Source organism: Dryobates pubescens, chromosome 17 (assembly GCF_014839835.1).
Source record: "Dryobates pubescens isolate bDryPub1 chromosome 17, bDryPub1.pri, whole genome shotgun sequence".
NCBI lineage: Eukaryota > Metazoa > Chordata > Aves > Piciformes > Picidae > Dryobates > Dryobates pubescens.
In genome coordinates, this window is record NC_071628.1 from 9266629 (window position 1) to 9291181 (window position 24553).

Below are 24553 nucleotides of genomic sequence, written 5' to 3' on the forward strand. Positions count from 1 at the left end.
TGCAACCACCCAAGCCTGGACCACCAGGTAAGCAGGACCTCTGCAGACCAGCAGATTAAAAGCAGGATTTCTTTTGTTCTTCACCAGCCTGCCCAGCAGCTGGCAAAGCCACCCTCGCTGGCACAGATGGTCCCTGTTAGACCAGAAATGGTGTTTCTGCAAAGGCACAAACCACTCCTCCTTTCATTCCATCACTGTGAAACAGAAATGCTCACCAAATGAAAAGCTCCAGAGCCCAAGCAGTGTTGAAGGATTCTTATGGAAATACTTCCTGCCTAGGAGGAGATTTATTAGGGGGGAAATAATAACCATCTGGAGATGTCCTCAGTAGGACATCCAGAAGCTCAGAGAAGTAGGGTGCCTTCTCTCTGCTCTGTCCCAAGGGTTTGCTTGTGTCCCCCTCTCTCTACTACACTATGGATGCTGATGGTCAGAGATGAGGAGAAGGTGGAAGATAGGGAATATAGAATCATAGAATCATTAAGACCTCTAAGATCATCAGTTCCAACCACCAATCCAAGACCACCATGTCCCCAGGTACCATCTCCAGGGATGGTGACACTCCCACCTCCCTGGGCAGCCTCTTCTCATGCTTGACCACTTCTCCAGGAAAGAAATTTTTCCTCACAACCAACCTAAACCTCCCCTGGTGCACCTTGAGGCCTTTTCCTCCTGTCCTATTGCTTGTTCCTTGGGAGAAAAGGGGGAAGAGCTGATAAAAACCACACCTACAACCTTGAGGATGAAAAGAAATAAAAGCTGAGACACCTCAGACGGTGACGTCCTCATTTTCTAATTCAAGAAGACTTTACCCTGTAGAGGATTTAACAGGAACTTCTCAGAGCAGCTTCAGCTTGATGTATCCATCCTGTCCCACATCCTCACCTCACAGAGAATTCTGTCAGAGGCTTTCCCATCACAGAAACAGTCAGGTTGGAAAAGACCCCCAGGATCACCAAGTCCAGCTGACAATCCTACTCTGCAAGGCTCACCCCTAAACCATATCCCCAAGCACCACATCCAAACCACCTTTAAACACATCCAGGCTTGGTGACTCAGCCATCTCCCTGGGCAGCACATTCCAAAGCCTGACCACTCTTGGCATGAAAATTTTTTCCCTAATGTCCAGTCTAAACCTACCTCATAGCTTGAGGCCATTCCTTCTTCTTCTATCACCAATTTCCTGTGGGAAGAGACCAGCACCAGCCTCTCTACACTGTCCTTTCAGGTAGTTGTGGACAGCAATGAGGTCTCCCCTCAGCCTCCCCTTTTCCAAGCTAAACAGCCCCAGCTCCTTCAGTCACTCTTCATCAGATTTATTCTCCAGGCCCTTCCCCAGCTTCCTTCTCCTCCTCTGCACTGGCTCCAGCACCTCCACACCTCTCTTGTCTTGAGGTGCCCAAAACTGGACACAATACTCCAGGTGTGACCTCCACAGAGCTGAGTACAAGGGGACAATCACAGAATCAACAAAGTTGGAAGAGACCTCAAAGACCATCAAGTCCAAGCTGTCACCACAGACCTCATGACTAAACCATGGCACCAAGTGCCACATCCAATCCCCTCTTGAACACCTCCAGGGATGGGGACTCCACCACCCCCCTGGGCAGCACATTCCAATGGCTAACAACTCTCTCAGTGAAGAACTTTCTCCTCACCTCCAGCCTCAACTTCCCCTGGCTACTCCTACTGGACACAGCATTTCTAATCCAAGCCAGGATGCCACTGGCTTTCTTGGCCCCCTGGGCACACTACTGGCTCATATTCAGCTGTTGGTCGCTTCATGAATATTCACAGACCAATATTATCACCCAACCCATGAAACACCTCCTGAGGACCAGCAGTTCTTAGGTGGAAGCATCTCTTTCAGCTGCAAGATGATGATGAGGGCAAACCACCCCTTCCCCAGCTGCCCATCTCTGCATCAGGGCTGGAAGCTCCAAGCCAGCTCAACTCTTTGCAGTCGCTGCCGTGAATGCAGCGGGGTGGTGAAGCTCATGAAAGCAGAGTTTTTTGGGCTCCCAGAGACAATGGCATTGTTATTTCCTTTTCAGTTAAACTGAGATGATTAATTGTCTGAAGCTGTCAGAGTCTCAGGGAAACTTGGCAGCTCAGAAGCAGGCTTTTCCAGCTGGTTGGAAGGTGCTGGGATGCTGGAAGCCTTCCCTGAAGCTGCCTCTCAGAGATGATGCTCTGCTCCCCACCTCACAGGTTGCTTCCAAACCTTTCTTTACTTTGTGGGTCACAAACCTGTGCTTGAAAGGGTTTGTTGCCTTAAAAAAAATATAATGGTAGAGTCCTAGAATGGTTTGGGTTGGAAGGGACCTTAAAGATATCTAGTTCCAAGCCCCTGCCATGGGTAGGGACACCTCCTATTAGACCAAGTTGCTCCAAGACCAATCCAACCTGGCTTTGAAGACTCTCAGGATTGGAGCCTCCACAGCTTCTCTGGGCAACCTCTTCCAGTTCCTAATGACCCTTATGGGGAAGAATTTCTTCCTAATGTCTAGTCTAAACTGAGCTCCCTCCAGTTTGAAGCCAGCCTTCAGAAGAGGAGGCTGAGGGGAGACCTCATCACCCTCTACAGTTCCCTGAAAGGAGGTTGGAGCCAGGTGGGGGTTAGTCTTTTCTCACATGCACTGACAGGACAAGATGAAACAGCCTCAAGTGGTACCAGGGGAGGTTCAGGTTGGATACTAAGAAAAAATTCTTCCCATAAATGGTTCTCAGGCACTGGGACAGGCTGCCCATGGAGGTGGTGGAGTCACCATCCCTGAAGGTGCTTAAAAGCCACATGGATGTGGTGCTGGGGGATGTGGTTTAGTGATGGTGGCTTAGCAGTAGTGGTGCCATTGTGAGCTCTAGGTGAGTGGTTGGACTTGATGATCTCAAAGGTCTCATCCAGCCTTTTAGGCTGGATGTTAGGAAGAAGTTCTTCACAGAAAGAGAGATTGGCCATTGGAATGGGCTGCCCAGGGAGGTGGTGGAGTCAGCATCACTGGGGGTGTTCAGGAGGAGACTGGATGGGGTGCTTGGTGCCATGGTTGAGTTGATTAGATGGTGTTGGGTGATAGGTTGGACTGGATGATCTCAAAGCTCTCTTCCAACCTGGTCTGGTCTGGTCTGGTCTGGTCTATTCTATTCTATTCTATTCTACTCGCTCTGTGATTCTATGATTAACCCTTGTCCTGTCACTGCATGCCTTTGAAACAAGTCCATCCCCAGCTCTCCTGTAGCCCCTTCCAAATCCTGAGGGTATGGAAAAGAAAATTCCCTCCCATATCACCTAAACAACCCAAATCCAATCAAAGCATCTCCAGCTCCATCCTCAGTCTCTCCACTCACTCTTGGGTCACCTCAAATCTCCCTCACCGTGCTCATGGGAGGGTTGCAATCTCTACCCCTCAGCCCCAAGCTGAGGCTCACCAAGCAAAGCTCTTTGCAAAGAATGAAACAGCAAAATCCTTGCATCATGGCTTGGCTAGAAAAAAAATATAAGGAAGCTTTGAAAGAAAATGAGAACCAAACCAGCCCCCCCCCCCCGCCCCCGCCTCTTGCCTGCCTTTTCATGTGTGCTTCTGGGGAAAACAAAAGCAAAGCCAGAAGGGGAAAAAAATGAGGGCTGAAATGTGGAAAGGGCAGACTGCTCAGAGCAACGTGTCTGAGGAGGTATTTTTAACTTTCATCCTGGGAAAAAAAAGGAAAAACCAATTAAAAAGAAGGCAAAGCAGGCTGGGGTTGGAAATGCTTGAGGAGCTTCAGCTCAGCCTGTGCAGAGAAGACAACTGGGGTTGTTTAGCCTCAAGGAAAGGAGGCTGAGGAGGGACCTCATTGCCCTACTCCACCACTGCCCTGGGTAGCCTGGGCCAAGGAATTGTTCCTCATGTCCAACCTGAACCTCTCCTGGGGCAGCTTGAGGCCAATTCCTATTGTCCTACTGCTTATACCTTGGGAGAAGAAATCCCCACCTGGTTCCAACCTCTTTTCAGGGAGTTGTAGAGAAACAGGAGGTCTCCCCTCAGCCTTTTTTTTCCTCCAAGCTCAACCCCAATTCCCTCAGCTGCTTCTCACAAGTCTTCTGCCCCAGACCTTTCACCAGCTTTGCCCTTCTCTGAACCTGCTCCAGCACCTCAATGTCCTCCTGAGACTGAGGACCCAGAAGCACTACAACCCTGGCTGGGAAAAGACCAGGAAACAGCCAGCAGCACTTTAGGGGCAACAGATGAAAATTAAAACACAAGTCCTGTGAGGAGACTCAAAGAGGATATCAGAAGAAAATTTCATGACTGAAAGGGTTGTCAAAGCCTGGAACAGGCTGCTCAGGGAGGTGGTTGAATCCCCATCCCTGGAGGTGTTTCAAAGAGGTAGAGATGTGGTGCTGAGGGACATGGTTTAGCACCAGGCCTTGGTGGAGTTAGAGAATGGTCAGATTTGATGATCACTTTTCCAACCAAAGTGCTTCTATGATCAACATCTTTGCCTGGACATAGCTCAGCCCCTCAGCTCATACTCTTGATGGTCCCACACTCCAAAGACCCCCCCCTTGGCCTTTTCCCGTCCAACATATTCCTGCCTTTTTCAGGGAATAGCCCCTCCTATCTCAAGCAGACTTCCCTGGCTCCCTTACAGAGAGGTCACAAAGCTCATTTGGAGCCTGCAGCTATTTTGATCAAATGGAAAGGAAGGGGGAGAGGAAGGTATGTCCCGTTGGTGATCCGGGAATGTAGGGATTAGGGAAGAGTGGAGAAGGAACGCTGCTTTTCACAGCGTTTTTCAATCAATGGGACACTTAATCTCCTGCAAAGCAAAATTCACTTGCACTTAATTTATTCAAGATGGACCTGGCTGAAGAAGTGATTAAGGAGGTTCAGGAAAGGCAGAGTTGAGCTGTGGAAAACTTTCGACGGGATCAGCGCTCCTCGGAGGGAGTGCGACAGAGGAACGGACTTGGAAAGGTTTTCTTCTGCACGTTGGCAACAGTGGGGGAAAGAAAAACACCTAGTGGGAGGCCAAGGAGAGGAAGAAATGGTGGAGGAGTCAATGAGGTGGTGGCAGAGGACCTGATAATGAGTTCTTGGGCTGACAGCAGCATTCTGCACATCCTCTAGCAAATTATTTTATCAGTCTCGGGTGCTTATTTGCTCCTTGAGCACGAGCCAGCTCTGCTGATGGTGAGGAGCCCCTCACCTTGCGTGGCCACTGGCTACTCCAGCAAGTTCTGCCCATGTGCTGGTGACCAAAGGCCACCACAAACACATCTTTGGGACAAATAGCTGTGGCCAGGCACCAGAAGACCTCCAATGTGGTCTCACAGACAAAGTCTGAGTTGATGGCTATTGCGTTATTGAACCCAGAGCCATCCCTTGGCAGTGCCCAAAGCTTGTGCTATCTGCATCAGGTTTCCACCACCCTTTGTGAGGGACAACGTCCTCCCCCTCCAGTGAAGCCATCCAGGAGAGGATGTGCATTTCAACCACAGCTGTTACATCCACACTTTTCTCTCCTGTGGGTAACACCATCCCTGGAGAGCTTTCAAAGCTGTGCGGATGTGGTGCTGAGGGCCATGGTTTGGTGGTGAGCTGGCAGTGCTGGGGGAATGGTTGGACTTGATGATCTTAAAGGTCTCTTCCAACCTAAATAATTCTGTGATAAACCATCCCTTTGGTGGAGTCATTAGAGCCATGTCTCCCAGTGCTCCCCTTATTACACCATTTAGTAGACAGCCTGAAAATGACAGCAGGTGCAGAGCTCCATCCTCACATTCAGTCAGGTTGAAGACATTTCCCATCCCAGGACACACCCCAGACTTCTTGTGAGGTTTGGGTCCCACTGACTCTGCAGTGCCTGGAGCAGCCAGCCAGGTCTAAACCCTGACCCATCCTTAGGTATGAGCTTTGTCCCCATCTCATAGATACACCTCCTCCAGCAGCACTTCCAAGGGAAATTGGCTCAATGCAAACCAACTACCAAAGGACGAGAGTTTTAGGGGAACTGTTGAAAGCAGAAGCCACATCACATCAAGCACCTAAGGAGCCAACATCATGGACTGGGATTGAAGGGGAAGAAGAGCATAGAACTGTAGAATGGTTTGGGTTGGAAGGGACCTTAAACATCATCTAGTTCCAACCCCCTGCCATGGGGAAACACACCTCTCCTGCTAGACCTGGTTGTTCAATGCCTCATCCAACCCTGGCCTTGAACATCTCCAGGGAGAAGGCATCCACAACCCCCCTGAGCAACCTGTTCCAGTGCCTCACCACCCTCACTGGAAAGCATTTCTTTCTAATGTCTTGTCTAAATCCCTGCCCCTTCTTGCTTGAGGAGTGTCTGCAGGAGGCTGTACATCTGCCACCACCACCAAAAGAATACCAAACCCTCTCAACTGCAAGCCAAAACATAGACACCACTGAATTTAGCCAGCTCTGGACACTCCTAATTACACATCTCCTTCCCACCACATGTCTGCAAACCCCTCCCACGGCTGGGGAGGACCTGTTGGGCCACCTCCCCCCATGTCAAGTTGCCACATTGCTGGCAGAGCCCTGAGAGGCCCCAGCAGCAGGAGGAGGAGGTGGAGGGAAGCAGGGTCTGCTCTCCACGAGCAGTCACGCAGCCGCGGCAGCCAGCAAAACGCTCCGCTCAAAATAGCAGCTGGCGGCTCGCACAACACGTCTGAGGAGCTCACAGGACCTTGTGGTCAGCAGTAATGAGACTTCCCTGGGTTGTTCTGCTGTCATTTTTTCCCCTTTTGCTTCAGGATGTTGTACTGAAGAGGTGTTTACAGGAGAGGCCCATCAGTGAGTTCTTCGCTTGGCCGTGGGTTGCCGCCGCAGCGTGGGGAGCTGCAGGACGATCCACCCTGTAGGCTGCACGTGTTCAGCAGGACCTGGGTGACTGCTGCTTTCTTCTGAAGTGTGGTAGTTTTAGGCTGTGCCTTTAAGATTTTCCACAGATCTTGAGCAGAAAAAGTAGTAAAATGTAAATAAAGCACTACTGGGTGTAAAAAGGAAAACAAAGAGAATAGACAGGATAGAATTAACCAGGTTGGAAAAGACCTTTGAGAAGAGGCCAACCCCCACTTGGCTACAACCTCCCTTCAGGTAGTTGTAGACAGCAAGAAGGTCTCTCTTGAGCTTCCTCTTCTCCAGGCTAAGCAACCCCAGCTCCCTCAGCCTCTCCTCACAGGGCTGTGCTCCAGACCCCTCCCCAGCTTTGTTGCCCTTCTCTGGACACCTTCCAGCAACTCAACATCTTTCCTAAACTGAGAAGCCAAGGACTGGACACAGGACTCAAGGTGTGGCTTCACCAGTGCTGAAGCACAGGGCACAATGACTTCCTTGTTCCTGCTGGCCACACTGTTCCTGATGCAGGCCAGGATGCCCTTGGGCTTCTTGGGCACCTGGGCACACTGCTGGCTCCTGTTCAGCCTACTATCAACCACTACCCCCAGGTCCCTTTCTGCCTGACTGCTCTCCAGCCGCTCTGACCCCATCCTGTAGCACTGCCTGGGGTTGCTGTGGCCAATGCGTAGAAGCCTGCACTTGGATGTGTTCAATCTCATGCCCTTGGACTCTGCCCATCTGTCCAGCCTGGCAAGGTCCCCCTGCAGAGCTCTCCTACCCTCTAACAGATCAACACCTGCCCCCAGCTTGGTATCATCTGCAAATCCCACTGGAGAGATGTTTACCATAAGATCTCATTCCCAAACCAATTCTCTTCTTGCTTCTTGGCTCTGGGAGAGATACTAACTTCCTTCTGCTTGACCTTGGCTGCATTGTTTTGGTATTAACTTCCCTGCTTCTGTCTCTTCTCCCTTTGTACAGGGGGGGTCAGGTGGAGGCAGGGAAGGAGAAGCTAGGAGCTTCCCCTGGTCTTTGACCAGGGGGGTTCTTGTGTTGTGTATTAATTGCACATACCTGTCAATATTGTATGCTGGTACATATTCAGTGTATGTCATTGTAGACTGTAGTTTTGGCTTGTAAATACAGCTATCATAGAATCAGTGAGGTTGGAAAAGACCTCAAAGATCATCAAGTCCATTTCATTCGCTTCCAGCTGAGCTGGTCTGGCAAATTTAATGCTGGGGGAGGGTGGTGGTGTGGAATTTCAACCCCCCACATGCAGGTTTCTAAAGCAAACATTAACCTGTGATGCCTCTCAGCAGGTGTTCCTCGCTGTCCTCAGTCACCCATAACCACCAGCTAACGGTGTTTGGAGGGCTCCCCCACCCCACACAGTTCTGCATTGAAGGCACTGTTGGGTTACCACCACCTGTCTCACAGCTTCATCCAGCTCTCCTTAGAGAATCATTCAGCTTGGAAAAAGACCCCAAGATCATCAAGCCAACCAGAACCAGAAGCCAACACCACCATGCCCACTAAATCCATGTCCCCAGCTCACACAACTACGTGTTTCTTGAGCACCTCCAGGGATGGTGACTCCACCACCACCTCCCTGGGCAGCCTGTTCCATTGCCTGAGCACTCTTGCAGCAAAGAAATGGTTCCTAATATCCCACCTAAACCTCCCCTGCTGCAACCTTAGGCCTCCAATGCTTTGAGACAAGGGACTCAAGCCTCCAACCCTAAATAATGAAGATGTGGTTGCAAAGCTCTTTTACAGATGGATGAGCAATATGGGACTGGAAGCAGCAAGACCTCCTTCCACCATGGAGAGCTTCATAACTAAGGCTATAGATATTTCCCAGCACAACTATTGTGGTGGCACAGGCACCTAGAATGGTTTGGGTTGGAAGGGACCTTAAACATCACCTAGTTCCAAATCCCTGTCATGGGCAGGGACACCTCCCACTAGATCAGGTTGCTCCAGGCCCCATCCAACGTGGCCTGAACACCTCCAGGGAAGGGAGCATCCACAACCTCCCTGGGCAACCTGTTCCAGGATCTCACCACCCTCACTGGGAAGAATTTCTTCCTAACCTCCAGCCTAAATTTCCCCTTATCATAAAAGGTTTCTTCCAACTGAAATGAATCTTGTGATTCTGTGATCTGCCCCAAGAATATTAGTTGTCCCATGTAGAGTAGAGTAGAGTAGAATTAACCAGGTTGGAAAAGACCTTTGAGATCATGGAGTCCAACCTATCAGCCAACACCATCTGATCAACTAAACCATGGCACCAAGTGCCCCCTCCAGTCTCTACTTAAACACCTCCAGTGATGGTGACTCCATCACCTCCCTGGGCAGCCTGTTCCAATGGCCAATCTCTCTTTCTGCGAAGAACTTCTTCCTAATGTCCCCCAGTGCAAACCTGGAAGGTGCCAGACAAAGATAAAGCAACCTACAGAGCAGCCTAGCAATGCTTAGTGCACAAGAAGCCCCCCCAAAAGGGACAACCCCTTAAATACAGGAGGTGGGGTGGGCTGCTAGAGCACCCTACACCCAGCCCATGCCTGCAGACTCGGCATGGTGGGAGGGAGAACTGAGAGCAGACATGAGCCCCATGCTGCAGGAATGCTTTGCAGTTGTGTCCCCTTTCACCAAAATAATCCAGGCTCTGGGGTCCTGGCCAAACCACAGGAGAATTCCAGCCAAGAAAGCTTCTCGCAGTAGTAGGGAAATAGCAAAGCCCTTCAACTGTTTTTCCAGATCAGCACAATTACAGCTTCAAATCCACCCAGCACAGCTTGCTTTTTCTTTTTTTTTCCCCCCTTCCTCTCTTCCCCCTCCTCCTCCTCCTCCTCCTCCTCCTTTTCCCTTGGCTAAGCTCAGACTGGAAACGTCACGTCTGTGCTGGAAGCAGACATGGGGATGGGGGGCTTGGGGCTGCCCTCTTCCAGGCACCCCTGGAAGAGGAGGTGACCCCTGGGGTGCTTGCAAAGCTGAGGGTGGTGGGGAACTAGGGGAGTTTTACAAGGGGGCAAACCCTACACTGAGACTTCACAACACCCCCTTGCTGCAAAGTGGGGTCTTCTTCTCTGGAGAGCTTCCAACCCCCCCTGGCCATTGTGATCCCGGGCAAGCTGCTGTGGGTGCCCTGCTTTAGCAGGGGGGGCTGGAGTGGATGATTCCCAGAGGTTCCTTTCCAACCCCCACTAAGCACAAGTCACAACCTCAGGAGGAAGAGAGCAGCTAGAGAGCATCCAGCACCCAGAGTGCTCAACCCTTTGCCCCTGAAGCCCATCCAGCTGCCAGCACAGCCAAGGACTTGCTCCCCAGCCATGCCACCCTGCCAGGAGCATCAGTGAAGCCCTGGCCTCAGCCAGCTCGGGAATGTTGGATTTATTATTTTTACAGCTTCTGAAGGCTAATGGATGTTTATTCCCAGGGTTTTTCTTCCACAGCCAGTTCTTCTCAAGCTTCATTTTTTTTTGCATAGCTGGAAACTTTCAATCCACAGCCACAAGCTGGTGCGGGGCAGCGGTCCCAGCGCTCACTGCATGGCCCATCGCAGCTGCTGCTGCTGCTGTCTTCCCCATGGAGGCAAAGCTCACCCCCTGGCCCACTTTCCCTCTCCTGCTTCTGCACTGGAGCAATGGAAAGCTGAGGGAAGTGGCTGGTGTGGCCTCCTGTGCCCATTGTGGAAGGAAGGAACAGGTCCTTCCTTGGGAAAAGACACAGCTCCTGCTTGATGGGGAGCCATCAAGAAAGGCAGTTAGGAGATAGGAGATGAAAGATGGAGTGAACTTTTTTCCCCTTTTTCCCCTCATGATCTTTGACTTCAAAGAACATTTTTTTGCCCCAGCTCAACGTGATTCCTGTTTGGTTTTTCTTCCACAAACAGCCAGGAGCAGCATGAGAAGAGCACGCGTGGGGATGGGAGCATCCACATTTGAAGGTCCCACCTGTGGAAACCCTTTCCATGCTTGAACACACTTAATTTCCCCATACAAATCCATCCACAGCAACAAACGTGCCTGGTCTCATCCCACTCACAACTTAAACACCCCCCAAAACTGCACAGACCAAAGTGTGACTTGGGGCAGAGGAGCAGCTCCAAGCCAGCTCACCTCAACACCACCATCACGGTGATGTTTCATTGGCTTTCTAACAACCTCTCCTCCTACCTAAACTCCTGCCAGGCCACCTTGTCCCAAGCACAGCAGCATGGGGAGCTTCCATTTCCACCCAGGTTTTTCAGAATCCCAGAATGAAGGGGGTTGGAAGGGACCTCTGGAGATCATTTAGACCACCCTAAAGCAGGGGCACCCACAGCAGCTTGCCCAGGAGCACAACATATAGGTGGGTTCATAATTTCTCCAGAGAAGGAGACTCCACAACCTCTCTGGGCAGCCTGCTCCAGGGCTCCAGCACCCTCATACCAAAGAACTTTCTCCTCTTCTTCAGATGGAGCCTGCTGGGTTCTACTTTGTGCCCATTGCCCCTTGTCCTGTTGCTGGGCACCACTGAAAAGATCCCAACCCCACCCTCTTGCCCCTCACCCTTTATCTCTTGCTGAGCATTGAGCAGATCCCCTCTCAGGCTGCTCTGCTCCAGGCTGAGCACCTCTAGGTCTCTCAGCCTCTCCTCATTTCTCCCAAGATGCACAGCCTGAGGACTGGAGGTGCTCAGAGACCATCACACTGGACACCACTTCCCCTGCCTGCACTGGGAACGCTCCAGGACAAGGCAGCCACTGCCTGACTCCAACTGAACCAAGCCACATTTCCCCCTTAGGATGAATTTCAGTAGCCTGTTGTCATTTTTTCCACTCACATACTTGGTGAAGCCACTTGGGTTGCACCTCCAGCTTAATGAAGAAGGGAGAGAAGGTGTTGAGAGGAAGATCTGAAAGCCACTCGCTGTTCTGGAAATCAGTGAGCAGAAACCCCCCTCCACAAATCCATGAGGGGGCTGGGGGTGGGTTTTTTGAGTAGTATAGATCCAAGTGGTTTTTCCCCTGGAATTTAATAACCTGAATTCCTTCCTCCCAGATTTTCCACTATCAGGGTTGAGGTTGCAAAACCCCCACATGAATATGATCTGGCTCCAACCTCACAAGGTGAGAAGGGGGGGGGGGGGTGGGGAGGGGGAGAAACAGTCCCAACTAAAAATATACCTAGAAGAAAAACATGTTTGTATACACTCAAATATACCTTCACACATGGATACCTGCATAAAAGCTGCTTTGAAACCCTTCTGGAACCCTCCCCACCAGCCAAAAGCAGCACAAAAAGACTCAGACTGAAGGACAGGTGCCAAAGGCCTCAGATTCCACATTTGGTATTTGGCAGCTGGGTCTCTGCACGTTGCTGGAACCATCCCTCCATACTTCTGAGAGAACAATTTCGTTTCTCTGAGCTCTTCTGCATCTCACTGGAGTTCATTGGACTCAAGGATGCTCATCTGGCATCGGCCTTACCACCAACTCGGGGTTTCATCTTAACATCTCCATTTCTCCTGCCAGCTACTGGGGTTGGCTGATGCTCAGCACAATCATTATCCTGCTCACTCTATATGTCCTTGGCTTGGACTATAGCTGTTTTGTTGGCTCAGTCATTTCTCCTTTAACCAGGGTGAGTCATGGTGGCTTCATTTCCAACAGCATCTTTAACAGACATATTTTGTTCTCCATAATTGCAGGTCCCAGGAGACATTGTGCTCCTGGGCACACAGGCACTCATTCTACGTGGAGGACTTACATAGTTTGCATGCAGAGGAACCAAGAGAAGAGAAAACTACAACTGTGTCCTGCCTGATGCTGGCAGGACAGATCTAAGAAAGCCCAAACCCTGTTTTAGCAGGAGGGTTGGACTGGATGATCTCAAGAGGTCTCCTCCTACCCCCATCATGCTGGGATCTGGTGTGACTGCAGAAAGCAAAGTGAGCTGCTCCTTGCTCCAGAGACCTGCTAGAAAAGGAGGAGCAATCCTGCCTTTGCTGGTCACCAGGGAAGTCCTGGCTCACCTCATCAGTGGTGGTGGCAGCTTGAAACCATAAGGCGGGGGAAAAAGCAGAAGAGCACCCAAATTTCAGGAGAGTTGAGGTTCCTCTGGTGAGGTGTAGCCAGGATCATGCCTAAACCAGTGTAATTCAGTGCTGGTTCCAGTTCTGGGCTCTCCTGTTCAAAAGAGAGTGGGAACTACTGGAGAGAGTCCAGTGGAGGCTACAAAGATGTTGAGGGGCCTGGAGCATCTCTGAGGAAAGGCTGAGAGCCCTGGGGCTGTTGAGCCTGGAGAAGAGCAGCCCCAGAGGGGATCTGCTCAGTGCTCAGCAAGAGCCAAAGCGTGTGGGGCAAGAGGATGGAGCCAGACTCTTCTCAGTGGTGCCCAGAGACAGGGCAATGAGCACAAACTGGAACCTAGGAGGTTCCACCTGAGCAGGAGTAGAAAGTTCTTTGGTGTGAGGGTGCTGGAGCCCTGGAGCAGGCTGCCCAGAGAGGTTGTCTTGCAGGGGCCACCACAAATGCCACCAAATTTTTTGGGTTTGGATCCATTCCTGGCAGAAAATATGGCACAGCAGAGCTCTGTGCAAATGAAGAGTTAGAGTGGTCTGAAGCATCAGATCAGCATGGTCCCCATCCTGCCATCTTGCAGACACACCTGGACTCTTCCTGGGCTCAGCTAAGGGATGGGGACACCAGGGTGGGCCTGAGATCCCCTGAGAAATTAAGCACAAGGTGCCACCCAGACATGCTCCAGCACTGAGCGGAGGAAGGTGAGGATGGAAGCCTTCACACCAGGCAGAGCAACATCATCTGTTCCCCATGAGCCATCACCACTCAGGTCTCAAGCAGGGGATGCAGCAGCAGTTTGCTTTATTTACTGGAAGTGCTCAACAGCCCTGTTGATGACGTGCTCTGGTGGCCTTGGCCAGGAGCAGTTGTGTTGTCAGGCTGCCTAAAATTCTTTACCCACCCCCCCAGAGCCAGCATTCCTCTGGGTAAATATCCACGTTCTCAAGCAGAAGGGGTGGAGGACTGTGTCCCATGCCAGATGTTTCTGGCTTGTCAAGTGTAAGCTGGCCAGCTGGGAAACAGTCCCATAGCTCAGGTTCCTGGATAGCAGAGATGAAAAGCATCTTGAGATACCACCCAGTCCCCAGCACAGCCCACACAGGGTCAGCTCTAGGAGAAAGCTCTTCGACTGCTGCGTGCAAAATCTGCTCGTGGACCATGGAGATGTCCACCTGCAAGGATGCTCTGGTGTCTGGTATGATCATTCTTCTAGGGAGTCTCAAACCTGGCTACAAGCAGCCCTGAGCTTGGTCTTGAGTTGAAGCTGTGGGAAAGCTCATGACTGCCATGTAGATGTGACTCTCTGGACCTTGGAGGGGTCACTAGGTGCCCAAACACCTGCTAGGGACCCATCTCTGCAATGGAGCAGAGACAGTTGCACCACACACAGTCCCATCTCTTCCCAGCCTACCCCAGAGGACAAAGCTGAGCCTTAACTCACCCCTCAAAGCTTTATGAGTATTAACTCAGGTCTCTGCTGAAAAGTGGAAGGAAACAGGGACCCAGAGAGCAGCAACATCACCGTGGATTGAATTGCTCCTCAGAATGCAGCTTGGAGCACCCTGAGGGCTCCTGCATACACAACACAGCATCAGCATCACTCCCTTAACTGGATGCATGGAACCATTTGGGAAAAGCACACTATTCCTGTGGGAAACTGGGACTCAGATGTTCTCCACACTGCCTGCCTGGGTGGCTGTCCTCAACCCTCCATGAAACAGAAGAGAAGCAATAAGCAGAGAGGCTTCAAGCCAGACGTCAGCTGAGCAAAGCAAGGTCAAAGCCAAACCTCCCTGTTCCTTGCAGTGAAATCTTAGCTCAGCTTGAGGTGTCAGGATAGGGCCCAGCCCCTTGCCCACCATCAGAACCAGCAAAGGCAACACAGGTCCAGATTTGGAATTTCAGAGGTGTCCATCTGTTGTAGTTTGGTGTTTGGATGCTGCCTTCAGCCTGGCGCTCATCCACCCCGGGGTAGCTCCTTCAGTTGGGCAGTGTTTAAGTTGCAGGGAATTTCCAGGTGCTTTTGAGCTGTCTTTATCACTGCAACATCCAGATGTGCTCCTGGAGAGCACCAAGGAGTCTCTGCCAACATCTGTGCAGGATCCCCCAGCAGGGATCAGTGCAGATGAGGAGCAAAACCTGCCACGAAACCCAAAACCTGAGCAAAGCCCCTCTGAGTCTCATCTTGCACTCCTGAGGGACCCAGGCAGGTCTGAGCACTTCTGCAGACCGCAGCTCTTGGGTGGAAATGATATGAAATGGCCTCAACCCAAAACCCAGATGGTTTTCCAACAAGTGTTGGAAGCTGAGACACTCCAGGGAACCCTGAACCTGCCTGAAGCGAGGCACCTGCTACCAAGAAGTCACCGGGCAGGAACCAGAGCTCAGCACCTTCCCTACACTCCCAGCCATGGAATACAAAACATGTTGCTGTCCTCCACCCAAAACTCCTCTTTTTTGAAAGGAAAAGGGCCTTTCCTCTCTGCTTCACCCATGCTGGCTTGGCACCAGCATCATCAAGAGCAAACCTCAGTTTCCTTTGGAGCCCCAGCCCTGCCCACCCCAAACAGGTGGTTGGGTGGAGCAGGAGGAGACACTCAGCATGTTAGACAGGTTGCTTTAGTTGTGGTCCCCTTCAGAGCTCACTTACCATTTCTTGCCTCCAATGTCATGCTGCTGCACAGTGTAGCCAAAATAGGCTTCCTTGGAGCCAGCTATGATTTTGGGCCTCTTGGTGTCAATGTTGAAGGTGTCGCTGAACCCTGAGGGGAGAAAAGGAGGATTCCATCAGCCAAGGCACTGAGGTGGTAGGGGGGAAATGGTCTGACTGGGGCCAGAAGCCAAAAAGCTCACCCTAAGAGGTTGTGCAGGCTTCCTTCATGGAGATATTCAACCCCCCAGTGAACACAGCAACCTATTCCAGGTGACCTTCCTTGAGCAGGGCTTGGACTAAGGTATCTCCAGCCTCAACCATCCTGGGAACACTGCTCCCTCAAATGGAATAACCTGCCCCAGGAAGGTCCAGCATGAAGCAGGGGTGGTTTTATCCCATCACAGCAGCTCTGTGGCACAGTATCCCCACAGCCAACCATGACAGAAAGGAGCATGACATCTCCAGCTCACCTGCAGCCACCCAGCACTCCATCTCTGGGCCCCCAGGGAGTAGCCAGCCCCAGGGCTGCAGCTTTAAGGTGGTTCATTTAGGGTTGAGAGGTCACACCCCTGGTCCTCAGCCCACCTGCAAAGGGGCTCCACCCCAGCAAGGGTGTTTCTGATTTATGAGAAAGGAAAAGGTGAATCAGCTGAAGCCAGGATGGGCATGGGAAGGGGAGACAAGGGCATCCTCCTCCCCTCTGACATCTCCTCAAGCTTTCTACAATGGGTGATGCTGCTCTGCAATGCTTTGCTCCTCCAGCTGTGGAGCAGCAGCTGCTGTTAATGGTGATTGCCACCACCACCATGTTCTCCAGGGTCACAACAGGGACTGGTGTCTGAAAAATGCTGCAGCCACCCATGTCCTGTGGTCCATGTTCCATAGCCAGCAGGTTCATATCCTATCACCAGCAAGTCCAAATGACCATTACCAGCTCCCTGTCCTGTCACCAGCTGATCCCTGTCCCATCACAAGCAACCCCATGCCCCATCACCAGCAGGTCCAGGTCCCACAATATCCCAGTATTCATCCATGGATAGAATAGAATAGAATAAACCAGGTTGGAAGAGACCTTCAAGATCATCGTGTCCAACCTATCATCCAACACCACCTAATCAACTAAACCATGCAACCAAGCACCCCATCAAGTCTCCTCCTGAACACCTCCAGTGATGGTGACTCTACCACCTCCTCAGGCAGCCCATTCCAATGGGCAATCACTCTCTCTGTGTAGAACTTCCTCCTAACCTCCAGCCTAAACCACCCCTGGTGCAGCCTGAGACTGTGTCCTCTTGTTCTGGTGCTGGTTGCCTGGATAGACAGACTTTGGATGAGGCCAGCACCATGTTCAAACCCTCCATGGCTGCATGGCTTCCACAGGGAGATGTTTGTAACTTACAGCAGCATCTCCCCATGGGCTTGCTCAAACCTAAAGTGGCATGGCCCAGATTCCAGTAAGGAGATGGTGCTCCAGGGAGGGATGTGGGATAGCCAGGAGATCACAGAATCATTAGGGTTGGAAGAGACCTCTAAGATCATCCAGTCAACCCAACACCTCCATGCCCACTAAACCATGTCCTAAAGTGCCAGATCTAGGTGTGTTTTGAACCCCTCCAGGGATGGTGGCTCCCCCACCTCCCTGAGCAGCCTGTTCTTTCAGGAAAGCAATTTTTTTTCCTACTCTCCAATCTAAACCTCCCCTGGTGCAGCTTGAAGCCACATCCCAGCTCTTTGTTTGCCTGCAGGGAGAAAGAAGCTGTGGCTACACATCAAAGGTCCTGGTGCCCCCACCGAGGATCACAGAATGCGATCATCACAGGGCGACTTTAAAAGCAGCAGAAGGGTCACTTGGAGAGGTATAAAGGGGGCCATCCCCAGGAGGGATTAGAAATACTGCTTCCCAAGTGGAAAACAAAATCAGGATGCAAAGTGTTTTGATAGGGAGGAATGTTAAGGATAAACCTGAAGGGTTGGGGGCTTTTTTTTGCAGTGACAGGAATAAATCTGCAGCGTTGGCTCTGGAAAGAGAGAACCACAGAGCCTGGCCAAGGAGAGCTGAGGTAAGGAGCTTTAAACCCTAGGAAAAGAAATTCTAGAAAGCAAGGGGGAAGGGGAGGGGAAAAAAAAAAGGAGGCAGGAGGAAGCAAGCCAGCATATTTTGTGGTAGATTGACCTCATTTAACATCACAAAACAAATTAAAACCTCCTCGGAGTTAACCGTTGCCCAGCAGAGAAATAGGAGGGAGATTAGATCAAAGGGAGAAGTTTTTAGCCCTAGGCATGGTGAGAGCCCAGCCCTGGTTGCTTAGAGGAGAGCTGGGGAGATGCCTCATCCCTGGAATCATTGTAGGTCAGGTGGGTTGGGGCTCTCAGCAACCTGCTCGGGTTGCAGATGTCCCTGCTGACTGCAGGAGGGTTGGGTTAGATGACCTTCAAGGTCCCTTCTCCAGAGAAGCCTTGTTGGACAGCCTGCTCCAGTGCTCTGGCACCCTCACAGTAAAGAAGTTTCTCCTCACACTGCAGTGGAACTTCCTGTGCTCCAGTTTGTATCTGTTCCCCCTGTTCTATCACAGGACACCACTGCAGAGAGCCAGGCCCCTTCTTCTTGATACACCCCCTTCAGATACTTGTGAACATTAAGGAGATCTCCTCTCAGGGAATGTGCTGCCCAGGGAGGCGGTGGAGTCACCATCCCTGGCGGTGTTCAAGAGGGGACTGGACATGGCACTTGGTGCCATGGTTTAGTCATGAGGTCTGTAGTGACAGGTTGGACTTGATGATCTTTGAGATCCCTTCCAGCCTTGGTGATTCTGTGATTCTCCAGACTAAACAGCCCCAGGTCTCTCAGCCTTTCCTCATCAGACAGATGCTCCAGTCCCTTAATCATCCTCATAGTTTCTGTTGGACTCTCTCTAGTGTTTCCCTGCCTCTCTTGAACTGGGGAGCCCAGAACTGGGTGCAATACTCCAGATGTGGTCTCACCAGGGCAGAGGAGAGGGGGAGGAGGAAAACCTCCCTTGCCCTGCTGGACACACTCCTCTTAACGCATCCCAGGAGACTGTTTGCTTTCTTGGCCACAAGGGCACATTGCTGTCCCGTTGACCCCAGATGTGGAAGCTCTCGAGGCATGGGGGTGGGGAAGAACTGCAAGGAAGAACTGGAGAATCTTTAAACTTGGTTGAAACTGCTGGGAGCTTTTAGAGAGGCTTTCAAGGAGATTTAGCAACCCAAAGAGCAGAGACTCTCATTTTCTTGTCAGGAGTGACATCACTCTCATAAATAAGTGACCAAAAGCCACATGTTTTGCTTGTGATGCAGCCAAGGCAGGAAGCCTCAAATACCTCCCTTCCGAACTGGAGCTTCTGTGGAGTCCAAACTTTTGATCCTTGTCAGATCAAATATTAAAAAGGGGGGGGGGGGGGGATTAAAAAAAAACCCAACCAAAAAAGCAACACCAAACAACACAACAAAACACCCCAAAACACATTTGGGAAACAATAGTGGGAAGAAAAGCCACTTTTGCTGCCAAGAAGAGGAAAAAGAAGTCATGGATTCACAGAACGGGTTGGGTTGGAAGGGACCTTCGAGATCTTCCAGTTCCAACCCCAATGCCACGGGCAGGGACACCTCCCACTAGCCCAGGTTGCTCAAGGCCTCATCCAACTTGCCCTTGAACACCTCCAGGCAAGGGGCATCAACAGCCTCCCTGGGCAACCTGTTGCAGCGTCTCACTACCCTCACTGGAAAGTCCTCTCTGTATGGGAAACCTTCAGGAACTGGAACTCTCTTGAGGTCCCACACCTCTCCTCGTGTTTTTACCTTTGCTTGTGCCTCTTGCTTCTGCTGCCTTTGTGATTTAAGGAGACACCAATTGGGAACTGGAGCTGCCAGAAGAATTCCCTCTCTTTTTTTTTTTTTTTCCTTCCCCCCCTTTTTTTTCTTTTTTATTTTTTTTTCTTATTTATTTTTCCTCTTTTTTTCTTATTTATTTTTTCTCTTTCTCCTTTTTTCTTTTTTTTCCCCTTCCCCCCCCCTTTTTCCCATTTTTTCCTTCATTTCCCCCCTTTCTTTCTTTTTCCCCCTTTTTTCTCCATTTCCCCCCTTTTTTCCTTTTTCCTCCTTTCCCCTTGCTTTCTTTTTTCCCCTTTTTTCTCCATTTCCCCCCCTTTATCCTTCCCCCTCCTTTTTCCCTTTTTTCCCCTCCATTTTCCCCCCTTATCCCCTTTTTTCCCCTTCATTTCCCCCCCTTTTTCCCCCTTTTTTTCTCCATTTCCCTCCCCTTTCCTCCCTTTTTTCCCTCCCCCCCCCCCCCCTTTTGTCCCCTTTTTCTTTCTTTTCCCCTCCCCGCCCTTTTTCCTTTTTTCCCCACCTTTTTTTCTTCTTTTCTTTTGGCTGCAGGGAAACCTGGGCTAGTGGGAGGTGTCTTTGCCCATTGCAGAGGAGTTGGAACTAGATGATCTTTAAGGTCCCTTCCAACCCAAACCATTCTATGATTCTATGCTTTGAGGTTTGGTTTTTTCCCCCCTTCCCCCCCTTTTTTATTTTTTGGACTGTATCATGTTTTGACTTCCATCCATTGAGGATGTGCTGAGATGTGAGAACGTCCTTTGTGTCAGACCATGCATCTCTTTCCCTTCATTGCTTTTGTTTTCCAGAGAGGGTCCTCATAGAATCCTAGCTTCATAGAATTGCTGGGAAAGAGCTTTAAGATCATCAAGTCCAATCACTGACCTAACTTTGCTAAGTTAGAATCATAGAATCAATAAGGTTGGAAAAGACCTCAGAGATCATCAAGTCCAACCTGTCACTCAACACCTCATGACTAACTAAACCATGGCTCCAAGTGCCACCCCCAATCCTTTTTTGAACATCTCCAGGGATGGTGACTCTACCACCTCCCTGGGCAGCACGTTCCAATGGTCAGCCTCTCTTTCTGGGAAGAACTTTTTCCTCACCTCCAGTCTAAACCTGCCCTGGCACAGCTTGAGACTGTGTCCTCTTGTTCTGGTGCTGCTTGCCTGGAAGAAGAGACCAACCCCCACCTGGCTACAGCCTCCCTTCAGGGAGTTGTAGACAGCAATAAGGTCTGCCCTGAGCCTCCTCTTCTCCAGGCTAAGCAACCCCAGCTCCCTCAGCCTCTCCTCACAGGGCTGTGCCCTAAACCCCTCACAAACTTTGTTGGAAAAACCAAATTTAGGTTGGAAAAGACCTCCAAGCCCATTGAGTCTAATCATGAACCCTACTCTACCAAGTCCACCACTAAGCCATGTCCCCAAGCACCACACCCACATGGCTTTTAAACACCTCCAGGGATGGTGACTCCACCACCTCCCCTGGGCAGTCTGACAACACTTCCAGTGGAAAAAACTTTGTCCAGGAGAGGCCTGATAAACCCCCTTGAGAAGCATGGAGCTCTGAAAAGCCAAGTCCTCCTCCATGCCCCCCCCCAGCTCTTCCCTTTCCTGGTGTCCCCCTGAGAAAGGGGTGGGCAGAGATCTGTCTCTGTTGCTGATGCCATTGGTGTTTGATCACTAATGAATGCCCAGCAAATGTGGCCATCAAACAGCTTCTCCCCAGCTTTTGAGGGCCCAGAGAGCAGGAGTTATGGAAGCAGAAGGTACTTGTGCAGCTAAGGCCCTGGAGCTGTTTGTCAGAGAGCTTGTGGGTAACCAGGAATGTTGCAGCATGCCGGGGATGACTGATCCTCTCTTCATCCTCAGCATTCCCTGGCTCTCCATCCACCACTGCAGCAGCCACCAAACCCCAGCCTGGCTCCTAATAGCTGATGACAAATGCTGGCTCTCAGATAGTGACCTGGGGAAGAAGTTGGTGCTTCCAGGGTCTCATTTAGTGAGTGTTTGATAGGAATTAAAGACAGAGGTCTGATGAGGATACAAACTGGGAGGAGAGGTGACACCCCAGCAGGATGTGCTGCTGTTCAGAGAAACCTGGACAGGCTGGAGAGCTGGGTGAGGGGAATCTCATGAAGTTCAACAACCTGGAGAGGAATAAGCCCCTGCTCCAGTACAGGCGAGGGCTGACCTGCTGGAGACCTCTGCAGAGAAGGACCTGGGAGTGCTGGTGGACAACAAGGTCACCATGAGCCAGGAATGTGCCCTTGTGGCCAAGGTGGCCAATGGTCTCCTGGGGTGCATGAAGAAGAGTGTGGCCAGCAGGTTGAGGGAGGTTCTTCTGCCCCTCTACTCTGTGCTAGTGAGGCCACTGGAGGACTGAGTCTAGTTCTGTGTTCCTCAGTTCAAGAGAACAGGGAACTACTGGGCAGAGTCCAGTGGAGGCTACAAAGATGCTGAGGAGCCTGGAGCATCTCTGTGAGGAGGAAAGGCTGAGAGCCCTCCTGCTCTGGCAGGGGCTTTGGACTAGATGGTCTTTTGGGGTATCTTCCAACCCCTAAAATTCTGTGATTCTGTGAGCCCTGGGGCTGTTGAGCCTGGAGAAGAGCAGCCTGAGAGGGGATCTGCTCAGTGCTCAGCAAGAGATAAAGGGTGTGGGGCAAGAGGATGGAGACAGACTCTTGTCAGTGGTGCCCAGGGACAGGACAAGGGGCAGTGAGCAAAAACTGGAAGTCAGAAGGTTCCATGTGAAGATGAAGAGAAGCTTCTTTGGTGTGAAGGGTGCTGGAGCCAGCTGCCCCAGAGCAGTGGTGGAATAGAAACCCCTGGGGGTAGAAATCTTCATGGAGAGAAACTGCTGTGGGCAGAAATCTTTGTGAGAAGAAACCCTTGTGGGAAGAAACATCCATGGGCAGAGAGACCTGTGAGCAGGAACACACGGGGGGAGAAACCTGACTGGACAGAAAGAGCACCCACAGGCAGAAACCTCTGTGGGAAGAAACCCCCTTGGGCAGAAACCTCTGTGGGAAGAAACCCCTTTGGGTGGAAACCTCTGTGGGAAGAAACCCCTTTGGGTGGAAATGTCCATGGGCAGAAAAATCCATAGGGAGAAACATCCACAGGCAGAAACCCCAGTGGGCAGGAACACACGTGGGAAGCAACTTCCATGACTAGAAATTTTTCAGGGGGGGATGGGGTGTGTGGAACCCTCCTCGTGGGCAGAAACCCCCACGGGCAGAAACATCTACAGACAGAAGCCCCCGAGGAGAATTGCTGCTCATCCCAAGGCACCCTCACTGATTTTCCACCTCCCCCAGCTACGCTCCACAGCTCCCATCCCTCTTCCCACCACCAGCAGCTCTCTGAGGGGATCCTACCCCACAGGCTCTGTCCCTCCGTGGGGCTGTGCCACCACCTCCGTGCTGCATCCAGCAGCCCCACGTCCTGCCCCGCTCGTTGCCGCCATGCAAAGCTCCTGCAGATGGTCCCCATTAAGCACAGCAAGGCAGCTCCAGCCACGCTGCAATTCAGAAGTTGGGGGGGGGGGCGTGGAATGAAAGACGCTAAGAAAACATCCACCCTGGCATGGTTGTCCACCAGGATGTTCAGAGACGGCTGGTGGAGAGGCGTGAGCCTGTGGCGGTGCTCCTGCTCTGGGAGAGGTTTTTCCTCTCCCCCTCCAACCCCCGCCGCCCTCTCCCGTTTTGCAGCACCCAGCGGTCCCAGTTTGGCAGCTGGGCTGAGTGTGGGAGGGTTGCAGATGGGATCGCAACAAAAACGAGCGCTGCCGGGGAGCCTCTTTCTGCAAGAGGACAGCCTGAGTGGGACAAGCAGCAGCAGCAGCATAACCTCCCCTACACCAACCCCCTCCCCTTTTCCTCCTCCCCCCACCGAGCTCCCAGCAGAGCTCTTCCCAGCACACAGAGCCCTACGGGGGGAAGCTGGAGCTCGTCTCCCCCCAGCCAAACTTTCAGCTAAAACCTCGTTTTAAAACGTATTAAACACCAATAAAGTTTCTCTCCCGCAGCCCCTTCGTGCTCTGGGACAAGCCACAGAGGGGGCTCAGAAGTTAGCTTCAGGCAAAAGGAGCTGGCTCTATCCGGGGGGTGGGGGGGTGGATTTCCTCCCCCCCCCCCCCCATCTGATGCTTCAGCAAAAGCACTAAATAACCCCACACCGACTGCAGCCCGGCTGAGGAGGGGCAGCTGGACGGACACCATGCTGCTCACCCCCTCGTTCCTGGGGAGCCCAGCAAAGTTCCTCAACCCTGGGGAGCCCAGCAGAGATCTTCAGTTCTGGAGAGCCCAGCAAAGGTCTCCATCTCTAAGGAGCACAGCAAAGATCTCCATCTCCGGAGAGCCCAGCACACATCTCCAGTCCTGGGGAGCCCAGCAAAGTCTCCGATCCTTTCAACTCCTCTTTGCCCGCCTGGCTCACTCCTTCCCTCCTTCTCCCAGCAAGACTCTTCCAGAAGCCTTATTAACCTTTGGCTTTTCCCGGCATTTTTCCCAAAGAAGCCAAAGTTACTCCGTTTCCCCCCTTGCTCTTGCCGGAAGGGGAGCAGCTGCTTACCGGGCAGGAGGCAGAGGGAGCAGGCGAGGAGCATCCCGCTGGGAAGGTCCATGGGAGGTCCACTGGCTGCCCTGCTCTCCGTTCCCGAGCATCGGTGGGAGGCAGCTGGCCAGACTGGTAGCTCCACTCGCAGAGCCCTTTCCTTATTCCCAGCCTTTCCCGGCTCCCTGACAGAAGAAGGAACATTGGGAGGGAGTGGGAGGGACGAGAGGAACTGGTAGGAGGTACAGCAGGAGAGGACGGGAGAGGGGACAGCCTTCGGATGGCCGCAGCACCCTTTAGGGATCGGCTTCCCAGTAGGGCTGTGAAGGTTGAGAGCTTCAAACCCCACATCAGCACTTGGGGCTTCTCTCTGTAGTACCCTGCTGGGGGCCCTCACGGACCCCCCCACCCCAGAGGGGTGTTGGGGATGGCAGCTCTGGACAGGGTCACCGATGGTCGTGAGGTGCCACCTCTGGCAACGGCTCCTCTGGTGCCAGCTCCCCTCAGGCGCCACCTCTGTTTGGATGCCACTTCTGCCTAGGTACCACTTCCACTCATCTCTGCTCAGTGCCACCTCCACTTG

General features: G+C 51.8%; 1 protein-coding gene across 1 annotated transcript in view; it reads right to left on the bottom strand.

The window, feature by feature from the left end:
• The window catches only part of ITGA11 (integrin subunit alpha 11), a 65823-nt gene extending 41687 nt beyond the window's left edge, over positions 1-24136 (bottom strand). The window contains exons 1-2 of the mRNA XM_009903868.2: positions 23989-24136; positions 15563-15674 (exon numbers count right to left, since the gene is read on the bottom strand). Coding sequence (XP_009902170.2) covers positions 15563-15674; positions 23989-24040 — 164 coding nt within the window. The 5' untranslated portion in view covers positions 24041-24136. The remainder of the gene's footprint in view (positions 1-15562; positions 15675-23988) is intronic.
• Positions 24137-24553: the final 417 nt, after the last annotated feature.